Here is a 27,959-nt window from a genome sequence, read left to right as displayed (position 1 = left end):
GCCTTTTTTTTTTTTTTTTTTAAATCTCTTTCCGTGTGACTTTTTAAAAGCACTTATAACGACACACGGCATTTGTAATTCACTTTCTCCCTAGTTGACAATGTCTATATTTTTCCGAAATAATTTATGTAATTTTGGGGTGGAAAAACCCAGTGTTGACAGCTGTGATTTGGCTTGCCAAAAATAAATTGCTTGAACTGAGACTTGTGAGTCGTGGTGTGAGGACTTTCCAGTAAATACAAAGTGCTAAATTTAGAATTGTTTTCCTTAATGCATAGGTTGATTTTACCTATGCTGTCTTAGTAATTTATTCTTTGTGGAATGTCATTCTTTTTCCGAAGTGAATTTATTGAGAAATCACACATTGCACCTGGAGTCTAAAAATGACCACTAATCTTATGGTAACTTAGGCTCTAAATTCCACTATAAATGAATACGTGGGCTAATGGCTGAAGTCAGGTATTTGTTCTAGCTCTTCCTTTCCCACACCTCCAGTTTTCCTCCTTTGATAAGTAAATTGTGCCCTGCTTATAGACAAAAGATTGAGATGCTATATATAAGGAACTTTGAACACTCTAAGAAACTAAGTGGGCTAAAATGATGCTATTCATAATTGAGTGAATCAAAATCACACAGATTAGAAGGTGGGTATGTGCTTTTTAAAACTGATGCCTGTGTGTGGAATTCCAGTTATCCTCTTAATGGAACACTGTGATACACTAAATACAATTTGAAACAAATATGGGATAACTTTCTTAATACTGGTAATTCTGCATCTTTTTTTTTTTTTTTCCTGCCCCAACTTTTCATTACATAAACCATGTATGTAAATCCAATAAGTAACTCCATATGGCACTGCTTTTGGAGCAGGGCAAAGTAGAAAATTGAAAAGGAAAGGTACTTTTTTCATCACTTGAACTGGTGGAATTTCCAGACTATGGGTTTATCTTCCTTTGAATGCACAATACTGTAATAAGATTTCTGTTGTAGATTTGGACCTGCTTGGAGTTCAGTACTCAGTCAAGTTTTGACCTAGTCCTGATGATGAAATTTGGGGGAAAAGTAGAGGATTTTGAGGATGAACTTCTCATTTTGCAGTGCCTTTGGAGCTAAAATTTGTTTCTTTTGGCAGTGTTATTTCAGGAGGTGCTCAAGGTGGACAAGGGGCAGAGAGAAAATTGTACAAGATCATATAGATAGCTAGTGGTAGTTATTCTGACTCAGTTCAGCAAGCTCCGTCTTTCCATTTTATAGTCTTGTTCATAATGTACTTCTTCCTGTTGTAGCAAAAGGCAATTCAAATACCTCCTATTACATTCTCTGATGATATGAGCTAGTGTAAATTGCTTAACTTCTCTGAAACTTCTTTTCTTCTCTGTATAATGAGGATTATAAGAGATAAAATATGTTAAGTACTGTCAAAATATCCTGGCATAGTAGCAGTTAGCTAGTTCATGGAAACACGGTTTGACGGTATTACTCATTGCTAACAAACCAAGCATTCAAATTTACTCTCATCTATGCCTAGAGAATTAATAATAAATGCAGTTATTTGAGAGGTACTGCATTTTTAGAAGTGTTGTATCATGCTTGAAAAAAAAAACCATTATAGTTCTTTTTAGAGATGTTTGCTTTTCCAGGTGTATTACATAAAGTGAATTCTTAATTGGTAAATATGATGTATTTCCATAGCATAGTTAATTCTTCAGAGAGTAAAAAATGAGACTAAACTGATACATTTATGGATAAATTTGAATGTCTGCCACTTAATGGAGAAATAGAGCCTGACTGAATACCTCAGGGGAATATGTTAAAACCAATGGGTAAGAGGGATTTTAGCCTTTTTAAGTTTTTAATTTCATTAGATTATGAAAATGTCAGAAACTGCTTTCTGTAGAGACAAAGTTAATGAGCAAAAAGTTAAAAAATTTTTAGTGCTTTGCAAGAACAAAGGACTATATATATATATGAATTCAATATTCATAATTAGGAAAATTATAGAAAAACATCTCATTATCAATGCTTATCTTGCCTTGTAATTTATATTAACTATAAAGCACTATTTTTAAGTAGTTCCTTTCTCTCAATTCATCTAAATTACTAGATATTATTTTATAAACCTCTGCAAACAGCCAAGCAAGTGAATACATGATATAATGAATATCTGGATTAAGGAAAACTTCCCTCATTCTGAAAGAATTTATAAAATGTGTTCTTCTTCATTGGGTCTTTAGGCATATCAAATTTGTATATATTTTTCACTTAAAACTTTGCAAATAGTCATTTTGGTGAGCTAGTTTGAAGCAGTGTATTTGTAAAATACCTTAGATGAGCAGGAGTTGACTTTGTTAATCATAGTGACACACAAAAAAGCATTGAATGGTTTACAATGCTTAAAGCAGAGAAAAAAATCTTGAATAGAGTTTCATGTGGAAGAGGATGGTCAATATGTATTAAAATGTTAGCTTTATGCTCTAGTGTGAGACTTTTCTAAAGGTAACACTGAATAGCAAAAAGGAATTGTTTCTCAAATGCTTCTGCTCCAGAAGATAACGGTAGGAAGTTATAAGTACAGATGCAGGTGGTAATACAGGCCTGGCCAGCTCCGGAAATGAAATATAGCCACAGGGCATATCTTGTGAGGTGGCTTCAAAGCCATGGTTCAGTGTTAACTACTCTGTGGTCTTTAATTTAGAATTAAATAAAACTAACATTAAAGAAAAAACAATTTATAATACTGGTTTTAGCATATCTGAAAGGGGTTGGTCTTTTGTCTTAAAAGTGAAACCATCATAGGTGAGGCAAAAAATACCTTTAATACCCTCCCCCCCATACAGAAGAAACTATGAAATAGAAAATGTGAGAATTGTGTGTTTGGGTTTTTCTTGCTTACTTTTTTATTTCTCAGAGAAGTATATTTACAGAAAAGTCATAAATAAAATACAGGTTTCTCATATACTGTTCTATTATTAATGCCTTGCATTAGTGTGGTAACATGTTACAATTCATGAAAGAACACTTTTATAATTATTCTATTAACTATAGTTCATCAATTACAATAGGGTTCACTGATAAGGTTGTACAGTCCTATGTTTTTTAAAATTTTTATTCTAGTACCATATATACAACCTAAAATTTTCCCTTTTAACACATTCAAATATAATTTGGTGCTGTTCATTATATTCACAGGGTTTGCTACCATTACACTACCCATTACCAAAAATTATGATCAATCCAAATAAAAATGCTGTACAGTTTAATCAATAACTCTTCGTTCCCTTCTCCGCCCATTCTCTGGTAACCTGTATTCTAGATTCTGACTCTGATTATTGCTTTTTCTAATTATTGCATATCACTGAGGTCATATAATATTTGTTCTTTTGTGTCTGGTTTATTTCAAAACTCAGATGATGTCTTTAAGGTTCATCCATTATGTTGCATGTATCAGAACTTCATTCCTTTTTATGGCTGAATAATATTCCATTATATGTATATGCCACGTTATCCTTTCATTGGTTGATGGATGCTTCCATCTTTTGGCATTTGTGAATAATGCTGCAGTTGTGAATAATATTTGCAACATATGTTTGAGTCCCTGCTTTCAAATCTTTTGGGTATATACCAAGAAGTAGGATTGCTGAGTCATATGGTAATTCTATACTTAACTTTCTAGGGAACTGCCAGACTGTCTTGCACGGAAGCTGCACCATTTTATATTCCCACCAGCAATGAATGGGCATTCCTATTTCTCCACAGTCTCTCCAACACTTGTAATTTTCTGTTGTTTTTTTTTCATAATAGACATTCTCATGGGTGTGAAATGGTACCTTAGTGTGGTTTCGATTTCTATTTCCCTAATAACTAATGATGTTGAATATTCATGTGCCTCTTGGCTATTCGATTATCTTTTTGGGAGAAATGTCTATTCAGGTCTTTTGCCCATTTTCAAAATGGGTTGCTTGTCTTTTTATTGTTGAGTTGTAGGATTTCTTTATATAGTCTGGATTTTAAACCCTTATCAGATATGTGGTTTCTAAAGATTTTGTCCCACTGGGTAGGTTGTCTTTTTAACTTTGATGATAAAGTCCTTTGCACAAAAGTTTTAATTTTGATGAGGTCCCATTTATCTATTCTTTCTTTGTGCTTTGAGTATAAAGTACAAGAAACCATTGCCTAATACAAAGTCTTGTTTTTTACCCCCAATCCTGCCCCATCTATTGCCTGTTTAATCATGAAATATACATATTCGATGTTAGAAGTCATCCTAACTTGTTTATATCATGAGCAAACTATGACTAAAATACCCATTACATAATTAACTTTTTTTTTTGGCATTTGAGCGTCTCTTCTATGAGAATAATAACAGTTTTTATTATGCATCTTAGGTATGTACTGGTACCTTTGAAGAAAGTTGTGTTCATTTGTTCAAAAAATTTTGACACCAATTTAAAAAACTTCCATCTAATTTTTAAAAGCCTATTTTCAGGGAATGAATATAGCTCAGTTGTTGAGCGCCTGCTTCCCATGTATGAGGTCCTGGGTTCAATCTCTGGTACCATCTTAAAAAAAAAGAAGCCTATTTTTAATTAAGTGTTATCTTTTATATATGCTGAAAGGGTTCATAATCAGACTAGGCTCTAGAATACTCATTTGTAAGCTATATTTTGTAATACTAGTAACTGAATTTCTGCTGCCAAGTTATTTTTTACTTTATTGTTCAGTAACTTTTAGTGTATATGTAGAATTGTACAGCCATCACCACAATTTAATTATAGAACATTTCTATCACTCTGGAAAGAAACCTTGGGCCCATTTCTCCTTATTCTCATCTCTAGTCCTAGGCAACCACTAATCTACTTCCTGTTTTCATAGTTTTGCATTTTCTGGGTATTTCCATATAAATTGAATTGTACAATATGTAGCCTTTGTGTCTGGCTTCTTTTACTTAACATAATGTTTTTGAGGATCATCCATGTTGTATGTATGGTCAAATAGTATTCCATTATATGGATATACCACTTTTTTTAATCTGTTCACCAGTTGGTGTTCATTTGGTTTGTTTCTACTTTTTGGTTATTGTGAATATTGCTGCTGTGAACATTCATGTTCGAGTCTTTGTGGAACATGTATTTTTATTTCTTTTATTCTAGGAGTAGATTTTCTGGACTGTGTGGTAAGTCTGTATTTAACATTTTAAGAAACTGCCAAATTGTTTCCTAAAATAGTTGAACCATTTTATATTCCTTCCAGAAGTTTATGAGGATTCCGGTTTCTCCATATCTTCCCTAAACTTGTTATTGTGCATCTTTTTCAGTATAGCCATCCTAGTGGGTTTGAAGTGGTATCTCAGAGTGGTTTTGGTTTGCATTTCCCTGATGGTAAATGATATGTGCATCTTTTCATGTATTCATTGGCTATTTGTATATCTTCTTTGGAGAAAGTTCTATTTTGATCCTTTACACATGTTTTTAAATTGGATTAAAATTTTATTATTGTGTTACAGTAGTTCTTTATATATTCTTATTTTGCAGGTTGTCTTTTTTTTAAAAGATTTATTATTTATTTATTTAATTCCCCCTCCCCCCAGTTGTCTGTTCTCTGTGTCTATTTGCTGCGTCTTGTTTCTTTGTCCGCTTCTGTTGTCGTCAGCACTTCTGTTGTCGTCACCCATGGGAAGTGTGGGCGGCGCCATTCCTGGGCAGGCTGCACTTTCTTTCACGCTGGGCGGCTCTCCTTGCAGGGAGCACTCCTTGTGCATGGGGCTCCCCTATGCGGGGGCACCCCTGCGTGGCAGGGCACGCCTTGCGCGCATCAGCACTGCGCGTGGGCCAGCTCCACACGGGTCAAGGAGGCCCGGGGTTTGAACCGCGGACCTCCCATGTGGTAGACGACGCCTTAACCACTGGGCCAAGTCCGTTTCCCTGTGGGTTGTCTTTTGAAGTGCAATGGTTTTTATTTTTTTTTAGTCCAATTTATCAATTTTTTTCTTTTAAATTTTGTGCTTTTGGTGTTATGTCCAAAAAATAATTGCCTACCCCAAGATCATGAAGATGTATTTACTCCTATGTTTCCTCTAAGGATTTTATAATTTTAACTCTTGCATTAGGTCTGCGATACATTTTGAGTTAATATTTGTGTATGGTATGAATTTGAGGTCCAAATTAAATTTTTTTAACATGGATATCCAATTGTCCTAATAATACTTAGTGAAAATCTCTTTCTTTCCCATTAGTTTTCTTGGCTTCTTTGTCAAAAGTCAATGCCTGTGAATGTAAGGGTTTATTTCTAGATCCTCAATTTTGTATCATTGAAGCTATTCCATTGATCTATAGATCTTTCCTTATGCTGATACTAAATTGTCTTGATTGCCATGGCTTTGTAGTAAGTTTTGAAATCAGGAAGTGTGAGTCCTCCAACTTTGTTCTTTTTTTTTCAAGACTGTTTTGGCTATTCTTGGTCCCTTGCATTTTTATATGAATTTTAGGATCACCCTGTCAATTTCTACAAGAAAGAAACCTGGGATTTTGATATGGATTGCATTGAATCTATAGACACTTTGGTTAGTATTGCATCTTAACCATATTAAGTCTTCTGATCCATAAACATGGAATGTCTTTCCATTTATTTAGGTCTTCTTTAATTTCTTTCAACAATATTTTATACTTTTCAGTGTTCAAGGTTTATACTTCTATTTTTCCTATTTTATTCTTTTTGTTGCTATTGTGAATGAAATTGTTAATTTTATTTTTGGTTTGTTCATGCTAGTATATGGAAATTCAATTAATTTTTGTACCCATTTATTCTATGGTCAGAATAATGTTTGTCCAGCAAGACTCCTGTTTGAGAGTGTTGCTTATTTATTTTTGCCTTTTTCAGCCACATTGTATGCTATCTTGGATTGTTTGTGGTTACCTTTATATTATTAGCTATTAACTATGTTAATAACATGTTTTTATGCTAACAATTATGTTAGTTTCTATATCCAAAAGCACATTGGACTAGCACTTCCTATAAATCATTTGCTTTAATAACTCATACTAGGACTATAGTGCCTTTAGTTTCATAACACACACCAATGTATTTTTGAATAGATAAATGTAAGTTTTGAAGAAAAAGATCAACTGATTTTGTTTGTAAATCATTGATGAGTAGCATCTTTGATTCAGTTGCCATATAAAATTAAAAGTGAAATCCCCAAGGTATTATTTGTGTACCTTATTTTGTTAATTATATTTGCCTGTTATTGAAGTATAGAGAATTTTTAAGCTGGTTTACTTCATTTGTTCCCCTTCAGTTATAAGTCAAATAATTAAACTTCTAAATTTTATGTTAATGAGACTATTGATTTTTATAACTTTAACATATTTTTCAGGGTCAGTTAAATGAAAGCATGGACCATGGGGGAGTTGGACCATATGAACTGTAAGTTTATATGAAAAGATTTTCATTATGCTATTTTTTTAACAAGTAGATACATCAGCTTCAGGTCATAGCTATCATGAGATTCCAATAACCTGTTCTTAAATATCTCGTCATATTTATAGACTTTGTTTATTGAGTTTGGCCCCCAAATATAATAACAATCAGCTTTGAGACCATGTATGGATTTTGAGAAAAAGATAAGCATTCAAATTCAATGTAGACTGAATGTAAGTCTGAGTTGGTTATGAATTTTTATTAGTTTAATATAGAGAAGCACATTTCTTACAAAATGAAATTTTTAGAAATGCCCTTAAAAGTCAAATGCTTCTTGTGTAGCCTTCAGTAAATCATCATCAAATAGAGATTCATGCCGCTTGCCCTCCTCCTTCCAGGGTGCTCCCCCCTCCCCCGGTCCGTCCCCAGGTCTCTGGAGACAACCTCACCTCCACTCCCAGCCCCTTTGTGAGCCAACGACTTCCCCAGGAGCTCATGACCTTGCTCACCCCAGAGGAAATGAACCTCTTCCTCTCTCCCCACCCACTCCTGGACGTGCACCCACCACCCTCCTCGTCTTTTCGCTTCTCCCTCTCCCCTAGGGCCTTGCTGCAGGACTCCAACACCCCAAAATAACAAAAAGCAAGAAAAAGCTGTGTACTCCCTTCCTTGCCCCCTCGGCCACCTCACCCCACGGTGCCCTGTACTCCACCACGTCTCCTGACCTCAGCACCCAACAGGACAGTGTGTTTCATGCCCCTGCCCCTGCTCCCCTGGAAGATCTTTCTGAGGCCTCTGACCTGGGATGCAGGAGACCCCGGCGGGGAAGGCGGCATGGCCAGCTGAAGTGGGTAAACGGTGCTAGGCTGGAGTCGGAGGACCACGAGGGGAAGGCTGAGGCCACGGAGCCGGAAGGGGGCTGCGGAGGACAGAGTGCCAGGTGGGGGATCCGCTCTGTGTCCGGCCGTGTCTCTTTCCGTGGGCAGTGGCCACCAGCTCCCCCGTGGGGACCCCGGGCCCAGCCCCAGTCCCTCTCACTTCACTGTCTTGTGACCAGGGGTGTGGCCGCCTGGGGTTCCACTGTCGCAAGGGCTGGGACTCCCCGAACAGTGTCCTGCCCTCGCATCCCCTCCAGTCCCTCTCCAGCAGCGGGACTCTCACAAGACTGCGAGTTAAACCTTCCTTTCCACAGGAAAAATAAATAAACAAAAACAATGGAAAACAAGTAGAGACAAATGTATAATACTAAGTCATTTTAGACAAGCTCATTTGGGTTGGGGAGAGACTGAAGAATACTCATATAGAAAGGATTTAAATGACTGACAAAATTGTTACCCCTCCTGGAGTTTTTAGATCAAGCTAATAGCAGACATGAAAAGATGCATGTGTAAGTTTTATTAGGGAGACTTTTTGTGGCCTAAAGACTTGAATTAATTGGATATTTTTAGAAAATTCCAAGATTTTCTGCTGAAGTTGTCAAATCAGGTTGGATCATGCCTAATCTCATGAACATTTTTAATGAACTAAATTTGAATAACAAGATGACTTTTCTCCTTTGACTACCTAATAAACTCATTCTAAATTGCTTTAGTTTGGGTATGCTTAATGCTTATGAAAGTAAATAATCCATAGTATATTCTGTGAACAAGCAGATAAGGAAATGATATCAGGGCACCCTAATTTTGCCCTGCCACATCATTGAATCATAAGTTTCTTTAGAGCAAATATAACTAAATTTCTATTGTGTACTTTTTCTTTTTATTTAATTGAATTACATTTCTCTTTCTCCCTTTTCTAACACTATGCTAAAGGTAATTTAACTTTACAAATTTACTTTTGGTTTTGCTTTTCTCCCTAGTGGCATGGAACATTGTGAGAAATTTGAAATCTCAGAAACTAGTGTGAACAGAGGGCCAGAAAAAATCAGACCAGAATGTTTTGAGCTACTTCGGGTACTTGGCAAAGGGGGCTATGGAAAGGTAGGAAGTAATTTTTGAAATGAGAGCTATTGTCTATCTTTGGTAGATTGATTTTTATACCCTGATTCCAGCAGTCTTCTTCAATCTTTGTTTGTTAGCCATCAGCAAAGGATATGACCACTTACCTGGTATGTCTTGGGGGATGTGCAGAAGTTCTGTTTTCCCTCATCTTCCTACAACCACATATTTAAAAGCCTGGCACATAATAGGCACTCATGAAATATTTGTTGAATAAATAGGCAGCTATGCCAGGGAAAGTCTGAATTAGAGGATTCATTCCTTCCTTTGGTTAAATGTAAACCTCTATAGGTGTCCTCTTAAGAAACGAAACACTTCTTACTTTCAGGAGGCATAGCCCAGTAAGTTATCTCTTACCGAGGCCTTAATCGGAATTGGTTTTCTTTGATTTGCAATACTGGAGTAAGAGAGTTAGGGAAGATAAAAGAATACAAGAAGGGAGAAGAAAACTTCTTAGTTTCATAGTTTTGCCCAACGTGTTCTAACTGAAGACCTCACCTTTGCATATTCTGCCCAAGAAAATTTATACCTAGCCATTCTCTGTCAAAAGTCAGAAATGTAGATGAGGACTTGATTAGAAATAAGTCTAAGAACTACTTATGCTATGGTGTAGTGTTAATTTTTGCAAAGCATGACATTTGTAGTTTATTCTTAGGCTTAAGAACATAGTCTAATATTTTCTAATTATCCTGAATGTATAACACATGCGCTTTGATTTTCACGTATTTTGGCTCCTGCATGAAAATGTTTTATAACCAGCCATTTTAAGGAATTAGGTAAATAATAATTCTAGTCAACTATTATTAAATAGTTTTATGTGAAGCAAGAAGTGTAGCATGCCTGAAAGAAATTTCTAGAATATTTTATAATTTTTCAGTTTGGTATCTCAGAACCCTGATTAAAGCTTTTTCAAGCAAGCTTGGATTTTACGTGTAATGTAACATCGAGTGCTCATCATTAGACAATCATTGCCCAATTTTGTCATCAGACGGCAGCAGACCAAACAGGAAAGTCCCATGTTGTATACCAGAATTCACTACTAAATTTTTAGTATAGTCTGTTCTTTTAGGTGATGATTTTTGCACATAGTTCTTTGTGGTGCTTATTTTTAAAAGAATAAAATCTACTGTGTCATTGTTTCTTATTATAGATAGGAATTAAAGGAGTGTAATCGGCATAGTTTGGCTTTTAATAACACACAAACACTTTTATTTTTTTATCCAGGTTTTTCAAGTACGGAAAGTAACAGGAGCAAATACTGGGAAAATATTTGCCATGAAGGTCCTTAAAAAGGTGATTGTCTTCCTCCTCCTTTTTTCCCCAGACTATATTCTTACTTGCTATAAAATCCATATTTTGACCGAAAATTCTCTTGTTAAAAATGTACTTCTGACACAATTATAATTCCTCTTAGAATATGAGCTATGGTTTGTTTTTTATTTCTCTCCCCTTCCCCCCCACCCCACCCTGGTTGTCTGTTCTCTGTGTGTATTTGCTGCGTCTTCTTTGTCCGCTTTTTTGATGTCAGCGGCACGGGAAACTGTGTTTCTTTTTGTTGTGTCATCTTGTTGTGTCAGCTCTCCATGTGGCCAGCACCATTCCTGGGCAGGCTGCACTTGCTTTCCCACTGGACGGCTCTCCTTATGGGGTGCACTCCTTGCGCGTGGTGCTCCCCTACACGGGGGACACCCCTGGGTGGCAGGGCACTCCTTGTGCACATCAGCACTGTGCATGGGCCAGCTGCACACGGGTCAAGGAGGCCCGGGATTTGAACCGCAGGTCTCCCATGTGGTAGACAGACGCCCTAACCACTGGGCCAAGTCCGCCACCTGGTTTGTTATTGTTATTTTTGTTTTGTTTAATTTCTTCTTGGTGAGGTTGAAAGGGAGGGCACTTTTAATTCTCCTCTGAGGTAGCTCTTTTAGCTCTTTTTTTTTTTTTTTTTTTCAGTACTGGGGGATGGGGATTGAACCTGGGACCTCATATGTGGGAAGCTAGCACTCAACCATTGAGCCACATTGGCTCCCCAAATTGGTGTTTGTTTGATTGATTGTTTGTTGTGTTTTTTTTTTCCCTGAGTTGGTTTTATCATTTGTTTTGCTTGTTGTTTTGTTTTTGTTTTTTCAGGAGGCACAGGGAACTGAACCCAGTACTCTCATGTGGGAGGTGGGAGCACAACTGCTTGAGCCACATCCATTCCCCTGATCTTATTGTTTCATTTATTTTTACTCCATCAGTATTCAGGGTTTTTTTTTAGCAAAATTTTTTTATTGTCTTTTTAAAGATATGTAGATCATACAAAAAGTATTCAGGTTTTAGTCCTTCAGTTTTAGCAAGTTTTCTTGTATGATTGCTCCCCACTTTTTCTTTTTTCTCCCTGTATTAGAGAATTTGTCAGTTTACAGAAAATTATGCATAAAATAGAGGATTCCTATAATTACTATATATTTTTTTTTTTCCTTTTTTTTTTTCCTTTTAGGTTACCACTGTATTATTAACACCTTGCATTGATGTGGAACATTTGTTACAATTGATTATAGCACATTTTTATAATTGTACTATTAACTATAGTCATAGTCCTTGGTATAACTTAGGGTTCACTGTTTGTGTTATGTAGTTCCATGGATTTTTAAAAAATTTTTATTCTGTTACTACATATACAATCTAATATCCCACTGTTTTTTCTTCTTGGATTTGCAGCTAGTTAGAAGTTGGACCTTCTGGACTGATCATTTAATTTTCTTGTCTTATTATCCATTTCTTTGTCTTTTTGTTTACTTTCTGAAATTTTTCTAGATATTTATTTTCAAATCCTCCCATTCATTGTTTTTAGTTTTCATATTGGTGGTTTCCCCAGAGCTCTTTCTGTTGTTTTCTCTTTTTGTCTCAGGCCTATTTTGTGAGTTGAGTATCTTCTGTTATCTCTCTGAGGGTTTTAATTGTAATTCTTTGAAATGTTCTTCTTGTACCATGCATGGCATCTTATTTCTAAGTTCCTATTTTCTTTGTCTTTGTTTTAGTCTCTCTCTTTAATGTTAGAGGCTTTCTTTACGTGTCTGGTGATCATTGGTTGTCTCTCTTTAATGTTAGAGGCTTTCTTTGAGGTGTCTGGTGATGATTGGTTGATTGTTCCCATTTAAGAGTAGAAGTTTGAAAAGCTGATCAGAAGTTCTATGTATATAGACTTCTTTGTAGGGCAGTCAGATGGTTAGCTTGCAGTTGACACCAACTTCCAAATATCAGTGTCTATACACCTTTTTTCTGGAGTAGGTCATTTGGAAAAAGGCTACCTGCTAACATTCTGGAGCTTTGTGCAAGAGAGGAGATCTCACTTAAGGCTTTCCCTCTTCCTGGAGTAGTTTTTACTTTAGCACTTCATACTTTATCTGATTCTTCACTCTTTTTCTGAGGAGTGAACTTCTTCTGGGGGTGATTCTGTGACTGGTTAGTGTGGGAATGGGAACTTTATTGATCTAGCTATTCCTCAGACACACTTTTAGATAATTTCCCTGTCTTTAGCCCACTACCTTCTGCTTTTTCAGTTCCTAATGCCTCTACTTTTTTTTTTTTTTAATCCTTCTAGGGTTTAAATATAATCAACCTGTTCTCTGTCATTCCCCTTTGCAGGCATTTGTTTGATCTTGCCCTAAGTCATGTACCTTTGCCTTATCCCTCTTCCATCTTCATTTTTTGAGGTGTGGGGTTATATGTGTTTCTTAGTTTTATCAAAGATGGATTGTGTGTTTTATGTTTCATGTTCATGTTGTTTGGGATGAATTTCTGAAAAGATTCCACTGTTTTAAAACAAAGGTTCCAGTAGAATGCTATATTGAAAGATGAGCAAAATAACTTAAAAAAATTATAGGGTTTGTAATACTTTGTTCTTTATCTTTGTCCTGATTTTCACTAAGGAGCAAATATTATGAGTGAAACTTTATTGGTGATGGTCTTAAGTAAGCTAGTTAGGTATTCTGAACATCCCTTTCTCTGTCAGCAAGTCAGGATTAATATCTGCTATCTGGCTTTCCCATTGGAATCTTTTGGAATTAACAATTTTTTATTGGTATAACATATAAAATTTGAGACAGTATAATAATCTTTGTTCTAGAAATATTAAAAGAAGTACCGTTCAGGATTCTTTAATCCATTCCTTTTGATATGTTGCTTATTCATTTCTGAAAATAAGGACAGAATATATTAATCATAATTATACTGTAAGTGAAATATGTTTCCAGCATAGGGATATTTAATGAAAAGAAGAGGTTGTTAGCTTTTTCCCACTGATAGTGAGTGGGGGTGGGATATTGGGAAATCCATGTAATTATTTCTAAGAGTAAGGCCTCCTTTTTGGGCCCAGGCATCCAAGACCTAAGCTGCTTACCTGTTCTTTTGCTTGGTTGTCACTCCTTCCCACTTTCAGGGTTCTTCTTTCTTTAAATCTGGTTATAGAATCAGATCCTATCTCATTCCTTCCTTACTATCCCTGAAAACAAGCACACAGCAAAAATAACAAAAGTGAGACGGTCGCAAAGCTATATTTAAGTCCAGAGTTTTTGTCCCCTAGGTAAAATGACCGACTGCATATTCCCTTTTTTAAAAGATTTAATTAATTAATTAATTACTCCCCCCCGCCCCCCGCCCCAGTTGTCTGTTCTCTGTGTCTATTTGCTGTGTGTTCTTCTTTGTCTGCTTCTGTTGTTTTCAGCGGCACAGGAATCTGTGTTTCTTTTTGTTGTGTCATCTTGCTGTGTCAGCTCTCTGTGTGTGCGGCACCATTCCTGGGCAGGCTGCACTTTCTTTTACGCTGGACGTGCGCACTCCTTGTGTGTGAGGCTCCCCTACACAGGGACACCCCTGCGTGGCAGGGCACTCCTTGCGCGCATCAGCACTGCGCATGCGCCAGCTCCACACAGGTCAAGGTGGCCCGAGGTTTGAACCGCAGACCTCCCATGTGGTAGACAGACTCCCTAACCACTGGGTCACGTCCGCTTCCCCATATTCCCTTTTAATTTCTTTCTGACTGTATTATCCTGGAGTCAGAGTACCAACCTCCCCCCACCCTTCATTCCCCTGCACTGAGTAAAGGATACAAGTTTACCTTTTCTTAGCTTTAAAGATGAAATCAGAGTAGAACCAGGTGTTCCCTTATCGCAAATGGATTGCTTGCATCTGGGCTTTGAGTCTGTAGTCTATCCATTCTCCTGGGATTATTTACTTCTTACAGGAATGGGTATTTGCTAATGTTGCATTGTTGAGAAAAAGATTATCCCCAACAACTTTCTACTCTATCAACAAAAAAATACTCTGGATGGTAAATACTACTGCCCGTGGAAGTAATTCACACATCCTAAATTTTATTACCCTTGGCCAAAGACTTGCTGGTGATAGATTGGCCATACTTCTTCTGTCACTTCTTTAGTGAATGAATTGAGAACTACCATGTGCCAAGCGTAATGCTAAATACTAGTATTTAGCATCTGAGACAAATGTAGTTTCTACCCCTCTTTTTGGTTTCTGCATAACCCATGAGAAGGACTGATAAGTTTATTCTTATAATTACTTTTCTAAAGACACTTTGGTCAAAACCCTTTCTCCTTTGAGGTTTAAGTCTATACCACTTTCACCTTTATCTACCATCTCCTAGTTTTTATTTCAAATTTACAAAGACTTTAATAACCTAGTTCAGCCTTTTTCTCTTACTCTCAGGTTTTGTTATCCTGGGTGTCTTCACTGTCTTTAGATTGAATGGGTAATTGATAGCCTAGCCTTCTAATTCCTTGATCTCAACTCCATCGGCTTCTACTTCCATTTCTCTTCCTTTACCAGCTTTTATGGCTGGGTCCTCCACCTCTAAAATGTTGGGCTTTAAAAGAAAGTTATTCCTATTTCTTTCTTCCCACAATGCCTTGTCTTTGACCCTGAGCCCTTTAGTCCTTTGACCTCTCTGTTTTTTTTTTCTCAAATTCTTAGCTCCCTTCTTATTTTACTTTATTCTGAATCTAGCCTAATCAGCATCTCGTACTTTAGTCACTTCCTAGCCCATTGACCTTATGTTCAAAAAAAGTCTTTATCTGAATCAATTCAGTAGTCAGTACTCCTTTATTCTTATATCTGAGCTACTAAGCATTACCAGCAGAAATCACTCAAACCTGTAGATTGCTGGACAAATTCATGGTCCCCAACCTCATTTGGGCCCTCACTACTCACTGGGAGATTTTCTTCTGGACAACTCCTTCCATTCTATAAATAGTTTAGAGACTTTACTGTCAATCTTTCTACTCCTTTTAGCAGACTACCTCTCTTTCTATTTGACATGGAAATTTGAGGCTGTCAGATGTGTTTATCTTCTACTTCCTATCCTACCCCTAATCCGATATTAATCTACATCCTCACCTGTCTTTATTTCTGTTTCTCCTTAGTAGAAGACATGTTCCTCCTTTTTAAAACTAATCCTTTTATTAATGCTTTGGATTCTATCTCTTCCTACTGTTTAGGTATTTTGCTGTCACTTATCCTCTTTCTCGTTTTCCATTCATTCTTTATCCTGACTTCTTTTTTTTTTTTTTTTTTTCAGGAGGTACCGGGGATTGAACCCCAGGACCTTGTACATGAGAAGCAGGCACTCAACCACTGAGCTACACCCACTCACCATGGCTTCTTTCTTTTATTTAAATATGTTCAAGTCTCTGCCATATTTAGCAAAACAAACCCTTCCTTCACTCAGGGTCTCCCTTATAGTTATCACCCACTTTACTTCTTCATAGCTGAACTTATAGAATTCTAGTCCATATTACCATTTCTTTTCCCCCCTTTTTATTCTTTTCTTCACAAACTGTGTCTTTTTAACAAATCTATTTTATCTATACATATTAATAAAGCATACAATTTATCCAAAGTATACAATCAGTGGTATTTGGTATAATCTCATAGTTGTGCATTTCACAAACTGTATTTTAACTGACTCCTATTTCAATGAAATTCTCTCCCCTGGGTCACCTCTGACCTCATAATTACTCAATTCAGTGGTCCTTACTTAGTCCATTCTTTATTTAGCCCTCTTTTATATTGAAGATATTGACCACAGCATTTTGAAACTTTGCTCCCTTGGCTTTTATGATTCCACTTTATTAATATTTTTGTCTTATCTCTAAGGCATTTGTTTCTCAGACTTCTCCACAACTCTTATTTTTTAAAAATTCAAACCTTCCAGGAAGTTGCAAACAATGCATTTTTGAAATTTTCAAGTTTTTCAAAGAGTTGTAAGAATAGCGCAATAATAATCAACAGTTAATATTTTGCAATATTTTAGAGTCACTTATCTTTCTCTCTCTCTCTATACGTATGCATATGTATTTTTAAATTTTTTATTTACTTTTTTGTTGTACTACTTAAGACTTAGTTGTAGACATCATGACATTAAACCCTAAATTCATAATGTATCTCCCTATTTAAGAATGAGGACATTCTCTTATATAACAGTTCAATTTTCACACTTAGAAAACTTAACAGTGATGTATAATACTGTTTTGTAATACGTAGTCCATATTCAAATTTCTTCCACTATCTCAATAATATCCTTTATAGGTATTTGTTTTTGTTGTTGTTGTTTTGTTCTTAGGATCCAGGATTCAATCCAGGATCATACATTGCTTTTAGTTGTCAAGTCTCTTTAGTTAATTTTACTCTAGAACCATTTCCTACCTTGTCTTCGGTGACATTGACATTTTTTGAGTCCAGGCGAATTATTTGCAAAATGTTCCTTAATTTGTATTTGTTTTACTGTTTGCTCATGAAATCATTTTTGAGTTTTATTTTTATTTTTTCTTATTTCTGTCTCCTCTCCCCCTCCTTCCATTGTCTGCTCTCTGTGTACATTCGCTCTGTGTTCTTCTGTATCTATTATATTCTCATTAGTTGACTCCAGGAACCCATCCTGGGACTTTCTGGAGTGGGAGAGAGGTGATCGTTCTCTTGCTCCACCTCAGCTCTTTGGTCTGCTGCATCTCATATTGTCTCTTCTCTGTGTCTCTTTTTTGTTGCTTCATCTTGCTGCATCAGCTCTCTGTGTGGGTGGCACCATTCCTGGGTAGGCTGCATTCCTGCTTGGGGCTGCACTCCTTGCACAGGGGGCACTCCTTAAGTGGGGGCACCCCTGTGCAAGGTGGCACTCCTTGCACGCAGCAGCACTCCACATGGGCCAGGAGGCCCTGGGTATTGAACCCTGGAACTTCCTATATGGTAGGCAGATTGAGCCACATCCACTTCCCACTTTTGAGTTTTAAATTTAGGTTTAACACTTTTTCTGCAGAAGTTTTACATAGGGGTGCTATTGTGTCCTTAGCGCACAGTCTAAAGAGGTTAAATTATGTCTGTTTATCCCCTTGTTTGGTAAGGTTAAGTTTGATCACTTGATTAAGATGGTGTCCATCAGATTTCTCCATCCTCCAGGTACCTTTTCCCTTTGTATTTAATAAGTAATCTATGAAGATAGAGATTGTGTGAATATCTTGTCCACTAATAATTTTTTTTTTACTTTTTACTTGAAATTCTTTCAAGCTTACAGGATAGTTACAAAAATAATACAAACTCTATATAGAGAACTCCAACATAACACTATCCACCCAGATCCACCAATTTTAACATTTCATCACATATGCCATATCATTCCATCCATCGTCTGTCAGTCCCAGTCTATCAATCCATTTTCTGAGTATTTGAGTATAGGTTGCATATGTCATGTTCCTTGAACACTTAATACTGCCATGTACATTTCCTAAGAGCAAGGATATTCACTTATGTAACTACTTCAGTACAGTTATCAAGATCAAGAAATTGGAGATTGGTATAAAGCTTCAGTCTGTATTACAATTTTTGTGTCTGTCCCAACAATGTCCCTTTGAGCCTTTTCTCCTCCCTTGATAGATCCCATCCAGGTTCACATACTGCATTTAATTGTCACTATCTCTTCAGTTGCTCTTCCTTTTCTTGCCTTTTTTTAATAATTGTGGGAACATATATACAACATAAACTTACTCATCTCCCCAATCAGAAACCCTACACCCATTTTCCATTAGCTCCTTATTCCCCCTGCCTCACATCCATGGTAACTTGTACTCTAATGTCTTTCTCTGTGAGCTTGCATATTCTGTGATTATTCTTTTAAAGATTTATTTAATTTATTTATTTCTCCCCACCCCTCATCGTTTACATTTGCTGTGTCTGTTTGTTGTGTGCTTGTCTTCCTTCTAGGAGGCACTGGGAACTGAGCCTCTGTGTGGGAGGGAGGCACCTGATCACTTGAGCCACCTCCACTCCCTGCTTTGGTGTGTCTCTCATTATGTTTTTCCTCCTTGTGTCTCTTGTTGCATCATCTTGTTGCATCAGCTCACTGTCTTGCTTGTCTTCTTTAGGAGACTCCAGGAGCTGAACCCGGGCCTACCACATGGCTCAATTGCTTGAACCACAACTGCTTTCCCTCTGATATTTTCTCTGTAGTTACCAGTGGGCTTAAATTTAACATCCTAAATCTGTAACACTCTCAGTTTCTTAGATATCAACCTAACTTCAACGATATTCACAAACTGGGTTCCTATACCCCATCCATCCCCCCACCTTTATGTAGTTCTTGTCACAAATTATGTTAACATATTTTGAGTCCAAATTCACTGATTTAGACATTATAACATTACATTTTATGCATTTGCATTTTAGATTCTGTAAGAAGTAAAAAGTGGAATTATAAACCAAAATTACAGTATCACTGGCATTTATATTTACCTGAGTTTTTACCCTTACTGGAAATCCTTATTTCTTCATGTGGCTTTGATCTATCTTCTGTGTCCTTCAACTTGCAGAACTCTGTTTAGCATCTCTTATAGGGCCAGTCTAGTGGTGATGAGTTCCCTTATTTTTAATCTTTTCCTCATTTTTGAAAGACAGATTTTCCAGATAGGCAAGATTTTGCTTTCAGCACTTTAAATATGTCATCCCTTTACCACCTCACCTCCATGGTTTCCAATGAGAAATCAGCACTTAATCTTATTGAGGCTCCTTGTATGTGACACATTGCTTCTCTTTGACTTTTGACAGTTTCGTTATAACATGGCATCAAGTGGGTCTATTTGGGTTTATCTTGTTTGAAGTTCATTGAGCATCTTGGATGTGTATACTCATGTCTTCCATTAATTTTTTTTTTTTAGTAGGTACCAGGGATTGAACCCAGGACCCTGTACATGTGAAGCAGGAGCTCAACCACTGTACTACACCTGGTCCCCTTTTCCATTAAATCTGAGAAGTTTTCAACCATTACTTCTTTGAATATTCTCTCTGCTCCTATTTCTCTTTTCCTTCTGGGATTGCCACAGTGTGTATATTGGTACGCTTGATGGTGTTCTACAGGTCCCTCAGACTCTGTTTACTTTTCTTCAATCTATTTTTACTCCTCAGACTGGAAGATTTTAGTTGTTTTATCTTAGATTCACTAATTCGCTGATCGTTGCAATTTCAAATATGGCACCTTCCTTTTCCTGTGTGTCTGTCTCTCTCTGTGTCTCTGTGTATATCAGACTAGCAAGAAAGTACAGATTTAACCTGAGTAATGCCTTACTGACTTACTCCAATAAGAAGGATCTCACACAGGAATGGAGTAGTTCAAACATATAATTTTTCCTCTTTTTGGGATTCACCAAATTCAAACTGCCACAAACTCCCCAGGGAATTTTTCATTTCTCTTATTGTGGTCTTTAGTTCTGTTTGGTTCCTTTTTGTAATTTCCATCTCTCTATTGATGGTCTGTTTATGTTCATCAGTCATTTTCCTGATTTTCCTTAATTCTTTGTCCTTATTTCCTTTTAACTCTTTGAGCATATTCAGAACCATTTGTTTAAGATCCTTGTCTGGGGAAGCAGCTGTGGCTCAAGCAGTTGAGCTCCCATTTACCATATGGAGGACTCAGGTTCGATCCCCAGGACCTCATGGTGAAAAAAAGAAAAAAGGTATCCTAGACCTGAACGGTGAGGTGTAGGTCCCCACATGGTGCAGAGAGGCATACAGCGAAGTGATGCACCAAAAAAAGACAATGGCACAACAGATAGGAAAAAAAAAAAAAGAGTCCTTGTCTGGTATGTCCCACATCTGGTCCTTCTCTTTAATGATTTCTAATGTTTTTATCTTCTCCTGTGCCTGGGCCATCACTTCCTCTTTCTTTTATGTTTTGTAATCTTTTGTTGAAACTTGGAAAATTTTGATATTTTAATGTATCACTGGAGTTTAGACTCTGAGGCATCTGTTCCTTAGGATTTTATCCAGCTAGTGGTATTCAGGAGCTTTCCTTGAATGCCAGTAGTTAGCAAAAAAGAAAAGGAAAAAAGAGACCATCTTTCCTAGGCTTTTCAGATTGACCTGCAGGAGTGTTCTCCTTCAGAGCTTCTCTATACAATGAATTTAGAGAGTAACTCCATTCCAAAGCATAGGGGCCTTCCTGATCTTTCTACACATATCTTGCTTGGGCATATGCATGTGACCCTAGGAATTTCATTTACATGAATATGAATGTCCCCTCTTTCCTAGGAAAGTCACGGTCCTGGGTACAGCACATATAATATGTCCTACAGCCATCAGTTCCTTACCCCAGGCAGCCAGTTGACTACTTTCCAACAGTGTTCTCTGGGAGATCTCTGTGAGCCACCATCTACATGCAGGGCAAATTCTGGGACAGCGAGTATGCGACCAGTGTCCTGGTTCAGTCCCAAGAGATGCTCCCGGTATGTGCACGAGGGTTACTCTGCTCTCTCTGGAATCAGGACCAGGGATCCTCACTAGGAACTGGGTCTAACTTACACCAAGCTGGTGAGGGAAGGGAGATGACCTGCCAGGGGACCATGAAATCCTACTACTTTCGTGTAGCCTATTCCTTGATTCAGTCTCACCTGTTACTGCAGTCCTTTAATTGTTTTCTGGAGCTTTGAAAAGGTGTTTCTGCCAGTTCTTGCTGGTAGTTCACAGCTTCTGTGGGAGGATGGTTCACTTAGGTGTCTTACTCTGCCATGTTGGTTGGAGCAGGACATCGCCTAATAACCTTTTACCTAGTGGTTTTATCAGCCATTGTTTCTTGCCTAAATCAGACATTACTATGGTGATTGTAAAATGGATTTCTCCCTCCTTTCCTTCCTTCCTTCTCTCTCTCCTTCCTTCCTCCCTCCCTTCCTTTCTTCTCTCTCTCCTTCCTCCCTTCCTCCCTTCCTCCCTTCCTTTCTCCCTTCCTTCCTCCCTCCCTCCCTCCCTCCCTTCCTCTCTTCCTCCCTTCCTCCCTTCCTTCCTTCCTTCCTTCATTGGCTCATGGTTTTGAGTCTAGGAGAAATCCAAATCAAGGCATCATCAAGGTAATGCTTCTTTCCCAAAGACTAGAGTTTTGGAACTGGCTTCTGGTGATCCTTGGTCCTTGGCTCCTTTGTCACATGGCGGCCTCTCCTGGCCTCTACCTTTTCCTCCAGATTCTGTTGACTTCCAGCTTCTGGCTGCTTCCTCCTGGTTTTTCTCTCTGTGGCCTTCCCCATAAGGCCTTCAGTAATAAGATTAAGACTCATCCTGAGTAATTTTTCTGTTTTTACAATTTTTTCTCTATTAGTTGGCATTATTCCGTAAAGAAAATTTCTTTTTTTTCTCCCCCCTTCCTCCCTAGATGGTTCCCTTGTCTGTCTGCTCATTGTCTCTGCTTGTCTTCTTTAGGAGGCACTAGAAATTGAACCCGCGATCTTCCTTGTGGGAGGTGGTTGCCCTGCTGCTTGAGCCACATCTGCTCCCTAAGAATAATTCTTCATATCCCTTTTTATTTTCTTAATTTAATTTTTTCAAAAAGTCAGTATGGATTTGTAGTTCTTGTTTTAGTCAGTGTGTTATTCATTTCCATCATTCATTTTGTTTCTTAAATTGTCCCAGTTTTGCAAGGTTTAAGATGACTTCTGCATCCTTTTAAAATGTCCCCATCTGTTTTTGAGTACTTCCTTACTTTCTGCTACAATAGAATGCTCCAAGTTGACCTTGCATTTTACCTGACCCCAGCCTTGAATTATCCATTTTTCCATGGAACCCTGATTTCTTTTGGTAGGGAATGGTATATTTACAAACCAAGGTCTGGGCACTAGCTATGCTTCTTGCTACTGAGGTGTCATTGTTTTTGGGCTCTTTCAGTGAATGGAGCTAGAAAGTTTTTCTTTGTGTTTTTTGTTTTTGTTTTGTTTTTAATCGTGAATTCATATTGATACTCTTAATTCTAGTCCAGTTTCCATAGGATTTTTCTTCTTCCCTTGTACATTTATATCTCTGTTTTCCCACAGTGAGATCCCCAGTAACATCATCAGTAAATTTATTAATTTTCTCTTTTACAGTACATATTTAATAGTTTTAGAATTTTTATACTAACACTATCAGCTGCAAGCTTAAGTATGGTTCAGATTTCTTTGCAATTCTTTTTATGCTTGCATATAGGTCACTAATATCTTTTCTTTTTTTTTTTTTTTTTGAGGTACCAGGGGTAAGGGAATGAATTTGAGACCTCATATGTGGGAAGCTGGCACTCAACCACTGAGCCACATCGGCTCCCCTGAGTTGGTTTTTACATTTGTTTTTGCTTGTTTTTTGTTTCCATTTTCCTAAGGAGGCACCAGGAACCAGACCCAGGAGAATCCCGTGTGGGAAACAGGCGCTCAGCCACTTGAGCCACATCTGTTTCACGCTAATAGCTTTTTTCCTCTTACTCAGTATAATATGCATTATAAGTTTTTGTATTTCTATTGCATTCAGTTTTATTTCTCCCACCCAACCCTGGTGATCTTGTTTTATTTGGGAATATATAAAACACTAACATAGTTCAAAAGTCAGCATCTCCATTTTACAATCACAATATCAATATTTGATTTAGCCACAAAAAAATGCATCATAAAACCATTGCGGTTTTACTCAGAAAGTATACTCTGATGTCTCTTTTCCATCCCTCCTCTCCCCTTCTATTATCATTACCTTTGGTTTATCTTAATTGTTTTCATTTTTGCATATACAAGAGAATGCAAGTAGATATTCTTATTTTCCCATTCTTAAAAGATAGAGTACTGTATATATTGTACTACATAGGCTCTTTTGCACCTTGCTTTCACAGAGATCTTCCTCGTTCTTTTTTTTTTTAAGATTTTATTTTCTTCCCTTCCCCTTCCCCCCTACCTCTTCCCCCCTTCCCCTTCTCTGCTGCTTTTGCTGTCTGTGTCCATTCACTGTGCGATCTTCTGTATCTATTTCTCCTTTTGTCTTCTCTTCTTGTTTTTCTCTAGGATTCACTGGGTTTCAAACCTGGGGACCTCTGATGTGGAAGAGGTTCCCTGTCAACTGCGCCACCTCAGTTCCTGGTTTCTGCCATGCTTCACCTTGATTCTCCCCTTAGTCTCTCTCTTGTTGCATCATCATCTTGCTGCGTGACTCACTTGCACGGGCACTGGCTTGCTGTGCGGGCACACACTTGGTTACTCAGCTCACTACACGGGCATTCATGTAGGCACTTGGCTACCATGTGGGCACTCAGCTACCACGTGGGCACTCAGCTCACTGTGCAGGCACGCTTTCTCTCTTCTTTTTCACTAGGAGACCCCAGGGATTGAACCTGGGTCCTCCCATATGGTAGGCGGAAGCCCTATCACTTGAGCCACATCTGCTTCCCTTCTCCTTTTTTTTTAAAATTTATTTATTTATTCCCTCCCCTCCCCCCCAGTGCCTGTGTCTATTTGCTGCATCTTCTTCTTTGTCCACTTCTGGTTGTTGTCAGCGGCACAGGAATCTGTATTTCTTTTTGTTGCGTCATCTTGTTGTGTCAGCTCTCCTTGTGGAACAGTGTGGGTGGTGCCATTCCTGGGCAGGCTGCACTTTCTTTCGCGCTGGGTGGCTCTCCTTACAGGGCGCACTTCTTGCGCACATGAGCACTGCGCATGGGCCAGCTCCACACGGGTCAAGGAGGCCCGAGGCTTGAACCGCAGACCTCCCATGTGGTAGACGGACGCCCTAACCACTGGGCCAAGTCCGCTTCCCTCCTTCTGCTTTTATAGCTGATTTTATACATTGTGTAGGCATTCCATAGGTTTTCAGCCAATATCCTAAGTATGGGAATTTGGATTGTTTCCAAAGTTTACCCTTACAAATAATGTTGCAATTAATACCCTTGTGCATTTGCTTTTTCATTTTACCAGAGTAGTGCCATCAGGGTAATTTCCTTGAGCTTAGACTTAACAGGTCCAAAATAATGCATCATTTTCCAAAAAATTTTTTCTTCTCTCTGATCCTTGTTATGGAATGTCCCCTTTATCTATCCCATTACTTAAAATTGTGAAAGATTTATACAGTCTGAAGAGAAACTTAAGCAGAAACCCAAGTATTATCATTTCTTTTTATAGCTAATTAGTCAGCAAGTGCTAATGATGTACCTATTACTCTTTTTTTTTAAATTTCTCTCCTCTTCCCCCTGCCCCCCCCAGTTGTCTGCTCTCTGTGTCCATTCGCTGTGTGTTCTTCTGTGTCCGCTTGTATTCTTGTCAGCCGCACCTGGAATCTGTCTCTTTTTGATGCGTCATCTTGCTGCGTCACCTCTTTGTGTGTGCAGTGCCACTCCTGTGCAGGCTGCACTTTTTTTGTGCTGGGCAACTCTCCTTACAGGGCGCACTCCTTGCGCTTGGGGATCCTCTACGCAGGGCACACCCCTGCATTGGCACGGCGCTTCTTGCGTGCATCAGCACTGCGCTTGGGCCAGCTCATCACACAGGTCAAGAGGCCCTGGGTTTGAACCTTGGACCTCCCATGTGGTAGGTGGATGCCCTGTCCTTTGGGCCAAATCCACTTCCCCCTATACTCTTCATTTTTTTTTTCCACCATTATTTTCTTAGTGACAGATCTTATTTCTTACTTAATTTGCTGTAGTAGCCTCCCAGGAGGTCTCATTGCCTCCCTAAAACTCCACATTGCTACTAGAACTGACTTAAAATCAAACGTTATTCATAACATTCACCTCAATGTTTCTCCTTTACCTCTAAGGTAAGAATCAATCTCCATTGCCTAGTTGCCCCAGTCTTAAATTTCCTGACCTCTGCATACTTCTCTAGCCTATCTTTAACCATAATGAACTGCTTACAGATTCCCCAGGCATGTCTTTCCTGTTCGTTCCTGCCTCTTTTACACTGGAATGTCTTTTTTACCCCCTTCTATACCAAGTTTCATCTTAATAACTTTTCAAGATGCAGCTTAGGTATCACTATCAAGGAAGATTTCTTGCCAGATCAGATGCAGTTTTCCTGTGCTTACCTGCCTTAACTTTTCTCTCTTTCCCGAGACTATGGGCTTCTATGGGCAGGGGACTCCTTGTTCTAGTTCTGCTCTGTAGGCATAGAGCCTGGAACATAACAGATAATCAACAGTTGGTGAATATATAAATAAACTTGATCTGTTTATAGATTTTTTTTTAAATGAATCTTAAAGTTTTTTCACTTACATGTTCATTGCGAAAAAATAAAATCCACAGATAAATGTATATAAGAAGTGACTATCTTCCATTACCATTTCCAATCTCTACTGGGAACTACAAGTAATAGTTTAATATTGGCAAGAAAAACACAAATTAGATTTTCTAGTCATTTTGGAATAAAAATGTCTACTATTTTGTGCTCACTCATAGACCATCTTTTTTCCTTTAGGCAATGATAGTAAGAAATGCTAAAGATACAGCTCATACAAAAGCAGAACGGAATATTCTGGAGGAAGTAAAGCATCCCTTCATTGTGGATTTAATTTATGCCTTTCAGACTGGTGGAAAACTCTACCTCATCCTTGAGTATCTCAGCGGTCAGTTCATACAGTTTGGTGTAATTATTTTAATTTACTCTATAAATTGGATCAAAATATTATTTTCCCATGGAAGATGCTCTTTTTCCAATGTGGTAAAATAGTGCTTGAAATTGCTGAATACATTAAAGTAAAATACTCAAATGTGACCAGTTGTTTCTATTTGTGGCCAAATAAGAAGGAAACTTTAAAGGTTTTTTCTCATCCATAAAATTTTATCTTAATCCCATTGTAATCACTTAAAAAAAACAAAAAGACCCACCTAATTGATGCAGAGCCATAAAGTTGACTGTGCTGGGGTAAGACACTATAATTCAAATATTGTTAAAATATTCTTTTCATAACTGAAGTGGGAAAACAGAGTGTTGCTAAAAATATTGAGTGTTTGGGGAATTGCATCTTTAAAAAGAAGCTTTTGTTTAATGTAGTTTTATTGATAGGACATGCATGTTGCATTGGAAATATTCTACATTTTTCTAGGGCCCACCACTTAGAAATCTTTTCTCCCCATATTATTTACAGATCACAGGTTTCTATTTCCACCAAACATATTTGAGTGTGAGAAATAGTTTCCTCAAGAGTCTGTTACATGGATCAGAAAGCTATAGAATTTAGTAACTTTTTTGTGTCTGTTGCCATTTTTTTCTTTTAACTTATTTTGAAATAATTTCAGACTTAATATAAAAAAAAGTTGCGAAAACAGTATAAAGAATTCCCATATACCTTTCACCTAGATTCCCCAAATGTTATTTTACTACCTTATTTTATTCTTTTCTTTCCCCCTCTCTCTAAATATACACATATATGTATGTTTCTATATGTATGTGTGTATGTATATACATACACACAGATAAACAAATCTACACATGTACATAATTTTCTGAACTTTTTGAGAGAGAGTAGCAGACATGATTTCCCTTTATCCCTAAATATCTCAGTGTATGTTTTCTAAAATCAAGGACATTATCTTACATAACCATACTGTAATTACCAAAATCAGGAAATTAACATTGATAATCTCTCTGCTTAGTCTCCTTTATCTAGAACAGTTGGTCACCCTTACTTTGTCCTTCATGATCTTGAGCGTTTTGAAGAGCATAGCTCAGCTATTTTATAGAATGAGCATCAGTTTGGATTTGTCTGATGTTTCCTCATGATTGAATTCAAGTTCTACTTTTTGGCAGGACTATGGAAGTGATGTTGTGTCCTACTCAGTATATCAGGCCAACTGATATATGTAATTATTTATATCTTTGTCCCATTTCAGGTGATGTTAACTTTTCTCACATGGAAAAGGTGGTATCTTCCAGTTTTGTCCATGGTGAAGTTTGTGTGTTTCTCTTTGTAATTAATAAATATCTTTTGAGGAGGGTACTTTGAAACCATGTAAAATCTCTTATCACACTTTTCACAATCAGTTTTTAGCATCCATTGATTTTTGCCTGAAACAGTGATGGTTGCTAAGTGCGTTTTCTTATGCTACCTTCATTCATTCATTACTTAGCATTCTACTGTAAGAAAGAGCTTTGCATTCTCCCTCATTTTAAAAATTAATTAATTTGCATTATTGTGAACTCATAGATTCTAAGATTATTCAGTGAGATATAATCCTTTATTATCATTATTTTGATGCTTAATTTGGGCCATGCTTTTTATAAGGCTTCTGTCAGATATTTT

At 37.5% G+C, this 27,959-nt stretch overlaps 1 protein-coding gene across 7 annotated transcripts in view; it reads left to right on the top strand.

Annotated features, from left to right (window-relative positions):
• RPS6KB1 (ribosomal protein S6 kinase B1) overlaps positions 1-27,959 on the top strand; it is a 141,224-nt gene that overhangs the window by 918 nt on the left and 112,347 nt on the right. For 6 of the 7 annotated variants that reach the window (XM_071210886.1, XM_023588507.3, XM_004457598.3 and 3 more), the window contains exons 2-5: positions 7,373-7,422; positions 9,275-9,395; positions 10,638-10,706; positions 26,135-26,282. In XM_071210886.1, the coding sequence (XP_071066987.1) occupies positions 7,373-7,422; positions 9,275-9,395; positions 10,638-10,706; positions 26,135-26,282 (388 nt within the window). Of the gene's footprint in view, positions 1-3; positions 6,560-7,372; positions 7,423-9,274; positions 9,396-10,637; positions 10,707-26,134; positions 26,283-27,959 lie in introns of those variants that run through there. The other variant, XM_058283882.2, reaches the window with a different exon arrangement.

Source organism: Dasypus novemcinctus, chromosome 21, assembly GCF_030445035.2.
Source record: "Dasypus novemcinctus isolate mDasNov1 chromosome 21, mDasNov1.1.hap2, whole genome shotgun sequence".
In the NCBI taxonomy this organism is placed as follows: domain Eukaryota; kingdom Metazoa; phylum Chordata; class Mammalia; order Cingulata; family Dasypodidae; genus Dasypus; species Dasypus novemcinctus.
This window is presented reverse-complemented; position numbering and strand designations above follow the sequence as displayed.